The 16,500-nt window shown below is 36.4% G+C and overlaps 1 protein-coding gene across 7 annotated transcripts in view; it reads left to right on the top strand.

Annotated features, from left to right (window-relative positions):
* Positions 1–16,500, top strand: part of LOC136853642 (inter-alpha-trypsin inhibitor heavy chain H2-like) — a 245,366-nt gene that overhangs the window by 214,681 nt on the left and 14,185 nt on the right. For all 7 annotated transcript variants that reach the window (XM_067129473.1, XM_067129477.1, XM_067129476.1 and 4 more), the window contains exons 6-10: positions 8,573–8,745; positions 9,564–9,674; positions 14,657–14,786; positions 15,402–15,513; positions 16,340–16,482. In XM_067129473.1, coding sequence (XP_066985574.1) covers positions 8,573–8,745; positions 9,564–9,674; positions 14,657–14,786; positions 15,402–15,513; positions 16,340–16,482 — 669 coding nt within the window. The remainder of the gene's footprint in view (positions 1–8,572; positions 8,746–9,563; positions 9,675–14,656; positions 14,787–15,401; positions 15,514–16,339; positions 16,483–16,500) is intronic.

Here is a 16,500-nt window from a genome sequence, read left to right as displayed (position 1 = left end):
TACGTGGGTTTAGGTGACGAGACCTTAAATTTGCATATTCGCTCATGCTATTATTTAGATTATCTAGATTATATGGTACCTGCTTAAGTAGTACAGAACTTGAAAGGAAAGCAATGTGTTTTTCCTTTTTGGAACTTTCTGTTAGTGCAAGAAATATTTTACTGGGACTCTTTCAAACATTAATATATATATATATATATATATATATATATATATATATATATATATATATATATATATATATATATATATATATATATATATAGTCTCGGTATTTGGGTGGCTACTTGAAATCTTAGCTTAATGATAAATAATATTGCCAAGACCAGGAAGAACGTTCTTTATTGTACGAGCTTTGAAGTATAAAACCTCATCATCAGGCTGAAAAAACCGACAAGGATGAGAATCAATAAAATTACAATAAAATGAATTGTCATAATAAATCTTCAGCAAAAATACTAACGAAATATATAAAATGAACAAGTAAATACAAACTAAAAGGGTGAGACGTAAAATAACGGAAAATTAAAAACAACATCATAAAAATGTGAAAATAAAACTAAAGTGAAATGTAAACAAACTACCACTCACAAAGTAAAATATTTAACGACCTAATTGAGTACCTACTATGAAATTACACGATAGCTAGTTGAATACCAGACGAGTTGTTCAATTCCGGCTTCATCTTTTTAATAGTCAGCGACTCTGAAATTAAAAGGCCCAGTCTATTTGACAGTACCCGAAAATCCAGGTCAGTGAAAGGATGGTCCTGTGCTAAACTGTGTGCTCTAATGGCAGAAAAGGGTGGTTTGGAAAGGGGAAACCTAGTTCTAATAGAAAGACCTCTGTGTTCCAAAATTGTGTGTCTGAGCCAGCGGGAACTAGATCCCACGTATCGCAGACCACACTGCGAACAAGTGAACAAGTAAACGACACAGGAATTAAGGTCCACAGGCAGAGTAGGCTTCTCTCTCAAAAGTGATCTTATTGTAAAAGGATTACAGAAGAACCGGAAACTGATTTGAGGGAAACAATGCTTAAGTATTTCTTGTAACTTTTTTCGGACCATATAGCTACTATGACCAAGGTAAGGCAATTTAATGTACTTTACATCTTTACTAGCAGTACTGTACACCGGTCTGGGACAAAACTTTTGTTTAAAAATTTTTCAGAACTTTGTAAAATACAAAGATGGGATATGAGTTTTCAGAAAAATAATTCTGGAGGAAAACCATATCTTGATGAAATAAATTAAAATCACAACAAACATTGTAGGCTCTATTAATCAAAGTGCGTATTGAGTTCATCTTATACAACTTTGGCGAAAAACTGAGGTAATTCAATCCCAAGCCAGTAAAAGTACTTTTCCTGTAAACAGGTGTCTCAAATTTGCCACTATTTCTGTATACCTGTACATCTAAAAATGACAACTTATTATCCTGTTCCGTCTCACAAGTAAAAGAGATGTTAGGGTGACGAGAATTAAAATATTCAAAAAACAAATCAACATGTGATAATTCCTTAAACACAAGGAAGTATCATCTACATACCTACGGTAATACAAAGGTTTGAAAGCACTAGGGCATTCAGACATCCAAATCCTCAGTTTTTCGCCAAAGTTGTATAAGATGAACGCAATACGCACTTTGATTAATAGAGCCTACAATGTTTGTTGTGATTTTAATTTATTTCATCAAGATATGGTTTTCCTCCAGAATTATTTTTCTGAAAACTCATATCCCATTTTTTGTATTTTACAAAGTTCTGAAAATTTTTTAAATAAAAGTTTTGTCCCAGACCGGTGTACAGTACTGCTAGTAAAGATGTAAAGTACATTAAATTGCCTTACCTTGGACATAGTAGCTATATGGTCCGAAAAAAGTTACAAGAAATACTTAAGCATTGTTTCCCTCAAATCAGTTTCCGGCTTGTCTTCTGTAATCCTTTTACAAGATCACTTTTGAGAGAGAAGCCTACTCTGCCTGTGGACCTTAATTCCTGTGTCGTTTACTTGTTCACTTGTTCGCAGTGTGGTCTGCGCGTTCCCGCTGGCTCAGACACACAATTTTGGAACACAGAGGTCTTTCTATTAGAATTAGGTTTCCCCTTTCCAAACCACCCTTTTCTGCCATTAGAGAACACAGTTTAGCAGAGGACCATCCTTTCACTGACCTGGATTTTCGGGTACTGTCTTTTTGTTCAAATAGACTGGACCTCTTAATTTCAGAGTCGCTGACTATTAAAAAGATGAAGCCGGAATTGAACAACAACTCGTCTGGTATTCAACTAGCTATCGTGTAATTTCATAGTAGGTACTCAATTAGGGCGTTAAATATTTTACTTTGTGAGTGGTAGTTTGTTTACATTTCACTTTAGTTTTATTTTCATATTTTTATGTATGTGTTTTTAATTTTTCGTTATTTTACGTCTCACCCTTTTAGTTTGTATTTACTTGTTCATTTTATATATTTCGTTAGTATTTTTGCTGAAGATTTATTATGACAATTCATTTTATTGTAATTTTATTGATTCTCATCCTTGTCGGTTTTTTCAGCCTGATGATGAGGTTTAATACCTCGAAAGCTCGTACAATAAAGAATGTTCTTCCTGGTCTTGGCAATATTATTTATCATTAAGCTATATATATATATATATATATATATATATATATATATATATATATATATATATATATATATATATATAAAATTGTGTATAATATAGATGTGTATATATGTCTGTAATCATATATATATCTAATATATATATATATATATATATATATATATATATATATATATATACTGTATATATATATATTATACGTATGTATGTGTATATATTGTGTTTATGTATGTCTGTGTATGTGTATGACTATATATATCTACAATACAAATTCAGCATCCGGCCAAAACGCTGAAGAAAAAACCTGTTTACCAACTTCGTCCATTAACAAAATGCACCTAAAATGATTCCAGTACTTTAAGGGACCATTCTTCCAAAACACCTTCCGAGTTAAAAATCTCACCTTTTAGTGCCTTTTAAAAGTCATTTAGTGCCTTTTAAAAGTCTTTTAGGGCCTTTTAAAACGTCGAGTTTTCTGGCTCGTGTCATTGTTGATATTCTCTCTCAGTGTCGGACGAAAAGCGTTGCAGCAGAGAGCCGTGTCGTGAATGACATTTTATGGAAGCTAGGGGGATTGTGTCCTAGACGCTACATGGATGGATGCCAATGCTACATTTTAATATTATCTTTTAGCTCCTTTTTATGCTTGTTGTTTTTTACACACTCTCTCTCTCTCTCTCTCTCTCTCTCTCTCTCTCTCTCTCTCTCTCTCTCTCTCTCTCTCTCTCTCCGAATAATTATGTATAGATTTAACACTGAAATGTATGTAATAACCGATTTCAATGGAATTAAGTATTTGACTGATTCTTTCTCTCTCTCTCTCTGGATAATTATGTATAAATTTAACACTGAAATGTATGTAATAAACGATTTCAATGGAATTAAGTATTTGACTCTCTCTCTCTCTCTCTCTCTCTCTCTCTCTCTCTCTCTCTCTCTCTCTCTCTCATACATCCTTGGTTAATTAATAGAGGCACTTAGGTAATCAGATATGTGGTTTAATTAAGTAATTGTGAACATATTAATGTTAGTAATAAATTGTGAATGTAATATTGACAGTGCTGTTATGTTTATGTGCGTATCCTATGTTAAGGGATACACACACATTAAATATACATTTTATGTCTATATACAATATGGTTACTTCTATACCCGTGTATATATGTATATGTGTGTATGTATGTATGTATAACTGCGCGCGTGTGGTCTTCTTAATCTTGCTTCTGTTAAAATGTCCGGTCCTTATTTAGCCGAGCCGAAAATGGCTATCATGAATTCTGTAGCGATAAAACACCGTGCTTTCGACGAACACTTTAGTTTTCATTTGATATGGGCATCAAGAGATATCTCTCTCTCTCTCTCTCTCTCTCTCTCTCTCTCTCTCTCTCTCCATTTTCTTGATTCTTCTTCAGTTTATAGCCCTTACCTTGATACTCTCTCTCTCTCTCTCTCTCTCTCTCTCTCTCTCTCTCTCTCTCTCTCTCTCTATATATATATATATATATATATATATATATATATATATATATATATATATATATATATATATATATATATATACATACATATATATATATACTTTTTTCTTGATTATGCCTCAGTTTGTAGCCATTACCTTTATTATTCTCTCTCTCTCTCTCTCTCTCTCTCTCTCTCTCTCTCTCTATCTCTCTCTCTATATATATATATATATATATATATATATATATATATATATATATATATATATATATATACATACTTCTTTTCTTGATTATGCTTCAGTTTATAGCCATTACCTTGATATTTCTCTCTCTCTCTCTCTCTCTCTCTCTCTCTCTCTCTCTCTCTCTCTCTCTCCCCAAATATGACATTCGATATTCCAGAAAAAGTTACATTCCGGTTAAAGGCACATTACCTTAATAGTTCCTCCGCTATATCGATTACAGAGTGAAAGTAACAACGTTCCTTAATAAGAGTAAAGAGAATTAGAGAGAAATGAAAAGAGTAAAGAGAATGAGAGCGAAAGGCAAGAGAAAAATAAGAGAGAAACACCTCTAGCACACCTGTTATTAACCACCTTGTAAGGAACACGGGGGATGCCCGATAATTCATCTCTTCTTCTTTACAAGTTCTCAGCAAGAACTGGGCTCCATAATCTTAAGCCCTTTATTACTTTTATCTGCTGTCTAAGGGAAAATCTGATATCAGGTCAAGTCGAGCCTTACTCGATACTGAATGAGGTTTAGGCTTTTTTAGTTTTCTGTAAAAGAAAACTATTGTGCCGGCTTTGTCTGTCCGTCCGCCCTTTTTTCTGTCCGCACTTTTTCTGTCCGTCCTCAGATCTGAAGATCTACTGAGGCTAGAGGGCTGCAAATTGATATGTTGATCATCCACTCTCCAATCATCAAACGTACCAACTTGCACCCCTCTAGCCTCAGTAGTTTTTATTTTATTTAAGGTTAAAGTTAGCCATGATCGTGCGTCTGGCAACGATATAGGGGAGGCCACCACCTAGCGATGGTTAAAGTTTCATGGGCCGCGGCTCATACAGCAATATACCGAGACCACCGAAAGATAGATCTATTTTCGATGGCCTTGATTATACGATGTACAGAAAAATCAATAGCGCCGAAGAAATTTCGGCGCATTTTTTACTTTTTTTTTTATTTGTTTTGATTCTCTCTGTAAAGCCATTTTTTAGTCCATCTGCAGAATAATGGCCCCTCGTTAAACATGGTCATGAGAGAGAGAGAGAGAGAGAGAGAGAGAGAGAGAGAGAGAGAGAGAGAGAGAGAAAGAGAAAGAGAGAGAGTGTGTGTGTGTGTGTGTGCGCGCGTGTGTGCTCAGATGAGGTGTTTGCGTGTTTTGGCAGGTTTTTTCCCCTTAGACGAAAAGGGAAGAGGGAGAGAAGCTTTAAATCAAAGAGAAAAAAGCTTTAGTGAATTGCTATTAATAAAATACACGAAAGAACGAAGAATAAACGAGAAACAACAGCAGACAAACAACGACATTTAGGCAAAGCAAGATGAGGAGAAGGCATCCAAGAAAAATTATTTAGGAAAACCGAATAAATAAAAAGAATACCCTTGAAGATATTTTCATGTGATTAAAAAAAAATGCTGATTTTGAATTTCTAGTAGCCATGACATACACTAAAGGAATGAAGGATAAACAAGGAAAAACAACAGGGAAAACAACGATATTTAGGCAAGACTACATAAGGAGGAAACTTCTAAGGAAAATTACTTATTGAAAACTACAGAATTAAAAATAATAGCTTTGATGATATTAACGAGTAATTAAAAAAATGAAAAGAAGAAGAAGAAACGAACGCTTAAAGCAATAAAACCTTTACACGCAGCTACCTCTCTCTCTCTCTCTCTCTCTCTCTCTCTCTCTCTCTCTCTCTCTCTCTCTCTCTCTCTCTCTCTCTCTCGCGTCTTTTACACCTGATCAGGTTTAGATTTTCGTTGTTATTGTTATTACTGCCAGAATTCAGAATTCGTCGGTTTTGTTGTTGTATTTTCAATAATCATTCTGCTGTCTTGATGACGTGGGTGATGACCCATGTTCGAGTCCTGGCTCGGAAAATAGTTTGCGTTTCATTTCTTAACGTCTATTTAGTTTTTTCATTGGAAAACGCCCCACACAATTAGGTAATGTTAGCTGTTGCGCGTTTACATAGAACCATTGAATGTGACCTATAGATTCCACAGACATAAATAAGATATATATATTTTTTATATCTATATTATATATAAGATGTTTAACCAACGACAGTCGACTGACCACCAGCTAAATCATTTAAGGGTTAGGTCAGCAAAAGCACAATAAATTTAAGGCGACATTCATGGTTCATCCGTCGCTTGGGCTCAAATCCGGACTCCAAATGAGAGAGAGAGAGAGAGAGACTCCCAAGCATAATTGAAATGCTAAATATAAAACAAGCGAGGAGGAGGAGGAGGAGGAGGAGGAGGAGCGCTGCCATCAACGGTGTCATTTTTGCCAGTTTCAGTGCCCTCTCAAGTATCGCACTAAATCATCTGTATCGCGAGACATTACGAGTTGTAATTGCATCTCTTAGTACAGAGAGAGAGAGAGAGAGAGAGAGAGAGAGAGAGAGAGAGAGATAGATGATATGACAGTAGTGGTGTGTTACCACACTTCGCTAAGCTAGTTGAATGAGTTGTATTATAGTGACTTCACTTCCTCCTTTGAAGAGGTTAGGTTTAAGCACTTCATTAAAGGAGTGAAAACAGTGACGTATGATTATGTTTTATCAGAAGAGTTTTTTTTAGCTTTTAACTGGTGCAGCATAAAGATTTATTTATATGTTTACTGTACACTGATGATTTATTCACTTATACATGCCATAAAAATTAATTTGTATATTTATGCATACTAATGATTTATTCACTCATACGTACGTGTGAATGTCTTACCTACCATGGTCTTGACAAAAATCAGGCAGTGAGTATTTTGGAAAACGTTTGGACCATAATAAAAAACCAGAATGACACGACAAAAGAAGATCACAGAAATCAAAAATAAACGGAATGGGAAATAATTCCGAAGGTTTTCAGCCGAAGCTACAAAACCTAACCTAACCTAACCTTTCTACCTGACTGCAGGCTTTCCAGTAATTACAGGTGATTATCGTTATCCAGGTCTGGAGAGGGAATTAAAATTTAGCAATGCAATTTTTTGTGTGGAAAAGGGGATTTAAAAATAAAGGAAATATATTTCTCTATGAGCACACGAGTCTCGCTAAAATGCGTACCAGAGCGTTTATGATAGTTCTCAAGCGCACTTCCCATTGAAAAACCGTATTTACGCAGTTGTTTTTTGCGCGAACGTTTGCATGCAAGCGCCGTTTCTCGAGTGAGTTTCCAAAGCTCTCGGTCTGAGCGCTTTCCTTTGAATGGCGTCGTTCCTTTAAGACTGTTTATCCAAGTAGGACACGAGACAGCTTTTAATGGTCTCTTATTCTGTGTCCAGCACCCCGCCATAAATCACACGGGCAGTTGAAAGAGGTCGGCCCGCCGGTGGGGTGGGCTCTTCACCCCATACCCCACCCCTTCAAGCAGCCAGGGGGCAAGCAAGCAAGCAAGCAAGCAAGCAGCCATTTTTTTAGGAGTCCCGGGGTTGCACAGAACGCAAGTTGTTGTAACAACTGGAAAGAGTCATCTTCTCCTCATTTGTCGTCTGCCAAATATTCGAGTGTTCTGTAGTCCCTCTCTTATGAAGGACAAGGGGTTAAGCAAGTGAAGAACGCAGGGGAAGGATAAGAATGAAGTGAAATTAGGGGAGCAGATGTTGAAGACACACTAAGCGACAGCGTACACAATAAATGCTTCGAATTGTGTATAAATCACAAATTTACTCTCTCTATTCATATCCTAGTCAGTTGTGTATCAGCACTAGAGAATCAATGCTTCGAATTATTAGTAAATTACGAATTTACCATTTTTAGTTATATCCTATTCAGTTGTTTATCAAAGGCTCAACACACACATATATTCCCACACGGACACGATTGAGTTACTTATATTTCTGAGAGCTGTTAATCAGCTCAGTGGTCTGGTTAAACTAAGGTATACTTAACTGTTAAACTGGCTCCTGAGATCATTGACGCCGGACGTAAATGAAATAAGAAAATAAACATGTATAAGAAACAAAAGATCCAGCGTATATACATATACATACATACGTACACACACATATATATATAATTATATATTGACGGTTTATATGATAAGACATAACTATAGATTATAGTGTAAGTGGAATCCGTTCGACCATTTATTTTTTGTCAGCACACGTAGACATCATTTTAGCTGTTCATATCATCATAATCATCATCACAATCATTTGTATCACGGAGTTTTGTAAAAACTATATTATGTTAATTTTTTAAAGCCCTATTACTGGTGCCAGTCCGAACTGACGTTACCTTCCCCTCCAGGACTCGAACTCCGCCCCCGGCGTCATCACCGACTACAGCGTCTATTCCAGAATCGAGCACAGATACGCCCAGACCTACGTCAAGGCCACGGTCATGAACACCGACCCCCACCCGACAACCCTCCCGTTCAAGATGACCCTGCCCGAGACTGCCTTTCTGTCGTCGCTTGTGATGTGAGCTTTATTCTTCTTTGATGATTTTGCTTTCATGGCTTTTATTTATTTATTTATTTGATTTTTTTGCTGATTTGTTTGAACTTTATTCCTTATTATTTCTTTTCATATAAATACAACAGCTGTATGCAGCATTCACGCGCGCATTCACATATATATATATATATATATATATATATATATATATATATATATATATATATATATATATATATATAATATAATATATTTATATGTATATGTAATTGTGTATACATACATATTGTAAATCATTTTTCTTCATGGTTTATATTTATGTTTACTGTTACAATTTGCAATTAAACGAGAGAAGATAATTAAAATGTAAGTATTATGTCTGAGAATTCAAATTTTATCTTATCAACTCATAAACTTTGAAGTGTAAAGCAGCTGAAACTATTCCTGTTGACAAAACTTTCTGCTCTGAACCATTATTTCTGGAGAGGATACCTCACTTGTGGTATATGCAAGTTATTCCTACTCTTGCAGTCAGTTTTGTAGTTTGATATCTGACTTCCTTCGTATATAGTAGATGTAGCTTAAGGCTTAATCCATACCTCATTCATGACGCTGATGCTGATATATATATATAATAATAATAATCTATCAAGCTCTGTCATTTAATAGTTCATAATGCAGTTTCCGCTTGTTATCGCATATTCATTTTATCCGAATTCATTTTGTCGACCTCAGGCCACATTTAGTTACCTGGTTATATATTGTGGATGGAGCATACTGCCTTACGTGGGCTAGAAATACTAATGTTGTAGTTAATGTTGTTGTTTTGTGTTTCGTAACAGGGAGATAGACGGTACGAACTTCACGAGCAGTGTCAAGCAGAAGCCTATAGCCAGCAGGTCTTACCAGGTGTCTAAGGAGAGGCCTAAGGATGCTGTTATTGTAGAACAGAGGTAAGTTTAGATCCTTACTGAGTGAGAAGCTATCTGAAGCTGGTATGTGCGCTTGCGCAGAAGCTTGACTCAGTAATAATAATAATAATAATACTAATAATACGGCGAATATAATTATTATTGTTGTTTCAATGTTTTCGGTAGCGGGTGTTGGGAAAAGACTTTTTAACCTTCCTCAAGGAATTTATAATCACAAGAAACGCAAGCGAACGTAGAATCATCAGTTTTCCAGTGTCCATACGAGAGAGAGAGAGAGAGAGAGAGAGAGAGAGAGAGAGAGAGAGAGAGGAGGTTAATATGCATAAGTGGAGAGGGTCTACAAAGGAAAATGACAATACCCTCTTGCAATATACCTTGGCAGTGTTTCTAATGGAAGGCGATGAATACTGACCTTTCAAGAATGGCTTAAGAAACTTGAAGATTCTTCATATCCAGATATTTATGCAGCTCAGAGTACAAAATCGCATTATCATATATTTTCAGTCAAGTACGATAAGAACGCAAATCACCGAACTGTCACAACATAAATGCAAGGACGAGAAAAAAAAAACAAAAGTCACACAATATCGTATGAACAGTTTTGTTTATTAAACATGATACGGTAACATAAAATGAATAACTTAATTCTTTGGGCAAGACCTTTCGTTTTTGTTCACAATAATTATGACTATAACCTCTCTCTCTCTCTCTCTCTCTCTCTCTCTCTCTCTCTCTCTCTCTCTCTCTCTCTCTCTCTCTGTTTTTGTTCAAAATAATTATGACTATAACCTCTCTCTCTCTCTCTCTCTCTCTCTCTCTCTCTCTCTCTCTCTCTCTCTCTCTCTCTCTTCGTTTTTGTTCAAAATAATTATGACTATAACCTCTCTCTCTCTCTCTCTCTCTCTCTCTCTCTCTCTCTCTCTCTCTCTCTCTCTCTCTCTCTCTCTCCGTTTTTGTTCAAAATAATTATAACTATAACCTCTCTCTCTCTCTCTCTCTCTCTCTCTCTCTCTCTCTCTCTCTCTCTCTCTCTCTCTCTCTCTCTCTCTCTCGATCACAAAGAAGAAGCATCGACCCAATTCCTTTTCCTTGTTTGTTGCATCTCCTGAATTTATGTGACGGCGAATGTCAAGCTCCGTTCGTTTTTCGTCCCGGGAAACAACCTGCTGGCAGCTTTGCATACGTGCTGTTCTACATACTGTGTGTGTGTATGTATGTATGTATTTATGTATTGTATATATGCCCATTGATATTCACGCCTATATTATATACTGTACATTTAGGCATGTACGTGTTCTGATAATGTGCACAGGTATTTATGTACCGTATATACTTAATACATATATCCAGTTTCTATTTAAATAACCGTGCATTATTAGTAGATCTGTATTTGATGAATATGTGATGCTTTATATACACATTACACATATATATATATATATATATATATATATATATATATATATATATATATATATATATATTTTAAAACGTATCACTTCTACCCAGCAGTACTATAAGCATTAACACCACTTACACTGGGTTTCTGATCTTGCGCCCACTAGCACTTTGGATATGTATAGCCTAAAATCCACCTAGAAATCCCTGGGAAACTCGGTTTGAAAGTTGCCATCCTCATGTTTTGTAAACAGGACGATTTACCTAGGGTTCTGTTGCAAGACGGAAGGAGGAAGGCTGCTGACACTTCCTCCTTTCTCTTGACTCTACTTTACTTTATGGTTCTTACTTCGTTTGATATCTCTCTCTCTCTCTCTCTCTCTCTCTCTCTCTCTCTCTCTCTCTCTCTCTCTCTCTCTCTCTCTCTCTCTTTTTTCTTCTAATTTACTTTTTCTTGCTCTCTCTCTTCTTTGTCGACTCTCTCTCTCTCTCTCTCTCTCTCTCTCTACTTTTTCTTGCTTCTAATTTACTTTGTCGACCGTACTTTGATACTCTCTCTCTCTCTCTCTCTCTCTCTCTCTCTCTCTCTCTCTTCAGTTTTTTCTTTTTCTTGACCTAATTTGATACTCTCTCTCTCTTCTCTCTCTCTCTTCTCTCTCTCTCTCTCTCTCTCTCCATTTTCTTGCTTCTAGTTTACTTTATAGACCTTACTTTGATACTCTCTCTCTCTCTCTCTCTCTCTCTCTCTCTCTCTCTCTCTCTCTCTCTCTCTCTTACAGTTTTTTCTTGATTCTAGTTTACTTTATAGACCTTACTTTGATATTCTCTCTCTCTCTCTCTCTCTCTCTCTCTCTCTCTCTCTCTCTCTCTCTTCTCTCTCTCTCTCTCTCTCTCTCTCTCTCTACTTTTCTTGCTTCTAGTTTGCTTTTAGACCACTTCAGTTTTTTTCTTGAGTGATTCATTTCTCATATTTCTCAAAAGTGATTCATTTCCATATTTGCACTTGTCATGACACTTTAGTTGGTAATATTAGTCTCAATGAATAGTATATATGATTATAGGTCATAATCCGTTTCATTTATTTATTTGTGTGTTAATTTATTTGCCTGTTTGTTTATTTATTAATTTTCATTCCAATATTTGTTTATATCATGCTAACTAAAAGGATGTCATTTATCATCTCAGCGAGGTACTCGACGTGACATCAGTCGCTCAGAGATGACATGTTTATGACATAATTGCACAGTGTAATTTTCTGCCTGCCCTCTCATGTGAAACCAACTCACATATGTATAGTAAAAGATTGAAGTAGACATTCTGTCAAAGTTATGAGCTAAAAGTTTGTCAGTTGTATCATTTTCAAAGGGGTAACATCTGCTGCTATACTTCGAGTAACAGTTTAAGTAGTTATAATAATAATAATAATAATAATAATAATAATAATAATAATAATAATAAAACTTGAGTTTACCTTGTAATAGCAAATGCAGGAAAAGATTTCTCTGTTTAACCAACCATAAAAACAGAGAGAGAGAGAGAGAGAGAGAGAGAGAGAGAGAGAGAGAGAGAGCAACGAACGATTGCAAACCTCTGCCAGAGCAACTGATTGAATTTGAGTACAAAACCTGGTGTGCTGGAATTCTCGACTTCATTTGTCCCCGTTAATAATGAAAAGATAAGCACAAAAAAAAAGTAAGTTTTCACCGATATCTAACAAAAAGTTGATAATCTGTGGGGCATCACCCCATGAATGTATCCTGAAAGTTTTATCAAAATTTATTCATTACTTTTTTTGTCCGAGACCTAAAGAATTAAACACAGCTTTCGCGAATTAGTTGACTTTTCATTGGTATCCGTGATAATTTAATATTTCACAGAAAAGTACCGTAACCCAAAAGTACAGTACCGTAACAAAAACTTGTATCCCACCAAATTGTGATAACACAAGGAAAGGTAATGTGTGTCAGTTTGATATCAGAAACATAACTATTTTACTGTACAAGATGATTTTGAATTGTCATCAGGCTTGTCTGAAATTTTTGAGAAACAGGATTTTAACAGACTGTCGCAGATTTGCTTGTCTGGCGAGAATCGAACCCAACTCATATGACTGACTATAAACCAGTTAAGTAAACGCAAGCAGTTAATCTTATTTTTCCCCTCAGAGGAATTTTGATCCTGTGTCTGTTGACGTAAGGATTGATCCTGAACGCGTGGAGGAGACCTTGGTGTAGTGTTTATGTACTTTGTGAAGATGCAGAGAGATCGTATGGTTTCATTCGTGACATTTTGTTTTGATAGCATTACATTAGATGGCTGTTTTTATTCGGTGGTAGAGCGACGTAAATCTTCTTTATTACGCTAAAAGCCATCTATTTCCCTGTCCAACAAGAGCCACGTCCCTCCTCCTCCTCCTCCTTCTCTTTCTCTTTCCCCTCTTCCTTCTCCTCCTCCTCCTCCCCCATCCGAAGGAATGCAGCGCGCGCGAGCGAGCCTTGGCACGAAGTTGTGTGCTCAGCTGCAGTGTGGCAGCCGAAGGAGTGGATAAAGACCACCATAAGTACCTTTTTAAGATAAGAGGGAGAAGAAGAAGTAAAAGAGCAAATTAAAAAGGATAATAGAAGTCCTTGAGGTGTCCCAGTTTTTTTTTTCTTTCCTCTCTCTCTCCTACCAAGGAAGGGTGTGTCAGATACTTCCCTTAGTTGGAAGGATATGCAGCATAGCACTGACGGGGTCATCCTTTTTCCAAGAAGGTCCTACGAACCTTTCAGGATCCCTCGTGAGATTCTGTGCATGGAAGGGAAAGGCAATATTTATTCAAGCATGGAATTTATTTTGACTGTACTCATTAGAGAGAAAGAGAGGGAGAGGGAGACCCTCTTGAAGATCGTTTATCCACAGATACGACAAGCATTATGTGATTGATTTAATGTGCTTTCAAGTTGCTTGCTGTCAGTCACCGAGAGAAATGTATGTTGTCCGTCTGTTTGTTTGCTCGACGTGACTAGACACGTGACCAAACAGGCACAAAACAGAGCTTGACCTCATTTGTTCATTTGATTAAGTACCCTTCATCTCTTGTTTGTTTCATGCAGTGTATTATATTTGCATATTTTGATACATATATGCTGAGGGTTCGCATCGACTGTGCCTGGATTATGAGACATGATATAAAATGCTGGCTTTGTTGTTCACTCGTGAATGGCTTTTTGTTATTAAGTAAATCCCCTGAAGTTTTGGGGTCTTCTACCAACTTCTGTACCCCCAAGTTCTGTCATCCAACATACAAGAAAGGATTCTGTCTTCCTACAGGATTAAAACACCCATTTTTCCTGACGCAGAATATTTTTAGGTTTATTTCCATCTTCCTTCATTTTCCTACTTAAAAGCTCGAATTGTATTATAGGTTATTTATCCTGTATTTTCTCATTACAAGCTCATACATCATTTCCAAATTTATCAGCAACTGTATGAGCTAGGCAGTCTAAATTTGTGTCTGTAACTATAAAGAGAGGGAATCTAATTGATACTACAGTACTATTGATATATTGTGTTGATCAATGGATAAGTTTTTTATTGGTAACTTCTTGTGCATATCATTTCAGCGGGATGAAAGAGTTTAGGGTGAGCGCCAACATTGTCTCAAGGAAAGTGACTTTTTACGTCAAATATGAAGAGCCTCTTCGACGGGTCAACGGACACTATATCCACAAGATTTATATACGTCCTGGGATGGTAACTATGCTCCTTTGCTACGATTCAGTATTCATAAAATTGTGCATGTTTCTTATAGCCAATTTTTTTTTATTGTTACCAGTACTGACCTGTTTATGTGTTATGTAGCTTTCAGTAATTTTATATAGTGGGTTTTGAAGGTGTCCTCATGAAATAACCTTTTCAGGGATTACACATACATTTCCATATATGTAATTGCAATAACACAATAACCTCTTAACGTCTCGAATTCTTCTCTCATATGTTTTTTGTTTCTGTTCTGTATTTCCATTTGTTTCTCACGACATTCATCCCAACTTGCAATACCGAACTCGTGCAAGTCATGGACATCACCTTATGCAGTGGGATTGACTGTCCTTAGTCTGAGGCCTTTGTTTTTACCCCAGTCAAATCTGGAAGGTTTTTTGGGGTATCAGAACTTCAGGTTTCGCGGTGTTTGTTACCACTCCAAGGCCCAAAATCCCACTGATTTTAAACATATTACATCATTTGTGTCAATAAATTAGAACAGTAACTGTTTTCTTTCAAGTAGCTTGAAGAATGATGAAACTGCAATATTGAGTGTAAACCTTGTGGATATCCTTAGATTTCAAGGCTTCTGCTTCTAATTTTCAGAGGATTCCTGAAGCTGAAGTTAGTATCCACATAGTTGGGCAAGAACCAATTGGTGACTATCGTATTCTTGAGCTTCCTGGCCAAGAGCTTCATGGTAACCCTGGGGCTCGTGGTATGTTACATTTTCAGAGCTTGTTACACTTAGTAAATCTTTTTATTGTTATTATGATGTTATATTATGATGTTTCTCTCATCCCTTTGAGATCTAATAGAATGGCTGCTCTTGGCCTTACTGAAATCATTTTCAGTTTTGCTAACTAGATGTGGCTTCTAATAGAATTCAAGTTAAGTTGTTTTGTTTAGTGTAGAAGTAAGGAACAAGGAATTGCATGAAAGGTAGAGGTTAATTATAGTCACCAAGATTATGATAAAATCCCCATCTCCTAAACTTGATTTTGTAATTTGCTAGTGAACATGGTATCTCCCACAATTGCGCTGTTTTCCTTAACTGTGTCAATTTTGATCGCACTGTTTATAAATTTCACGCTAGATTAAATTGTAACAAAGATAGATATAACTGTGTTCTATGAAGCCTGCCAATCTGTGCTTGAAGGGGATTGTCAATAATATAAGACCACTAGTTAGATAGGGAGGTATATATTGTTTAATTGGTGTATAAAATGCAAGGTGTCTGTGCAGGGCTGTTTGTATACTTTCTACATATGAGTGGCTAGTCTTAAGTGCAAGCTTTAAATGAAGTGGTTTGTGCTTTCAGTGACCAAGTATACACCTCTGCTGTAGCATCTTTAGGAAATGAATAAACACAACTATAATAATTAACTTTATTGCACGAAATTTATAATACACCACATGGTGGAATACTGCAAAGGGACCATGCATTCTACAAGCGCAAAAGGTACAAAGTAATGCATAGATCAGTGAGACGGCATTACCAAATGTGTGTACTTCTGAGTGATTTAGAAACATTTTTTCCGCAGTGTCAGAAACCTTTGTGAATGCTGGCGAGGTTAGGGTGAACTACAAGCACGTTGGTCCCCCAAATGGGTCCGGGAGAGGTGTGGACGGCACTTTCACCATCGCCTACAACCTCAAGAGCCATAGGAACGGCGGAACAATACTGGTACTCACTTATGCCTTT

The sequence above is a fragment of the Macrobrachium rosenbergii genome, chromosome 27, assembly GCF_040412425.1.
Source record: "Macrobrachium rosenbergii isolate ZJJX-2024 chromosome 27, ASM4041242v1, whole genome shotgun sequence".
Taxonomy (NCBI): Eukaryota; Metazoa; Arthropoda; class Malacostraca; order Decapoda; family Palaemonidae; genus Macrobrachium; species Macrobrachium rosenbergii.
Note: the sequence above shows the minus strand (reverse complement) of the source record. Positions and strands in the feature narration are given on the sequence as shown.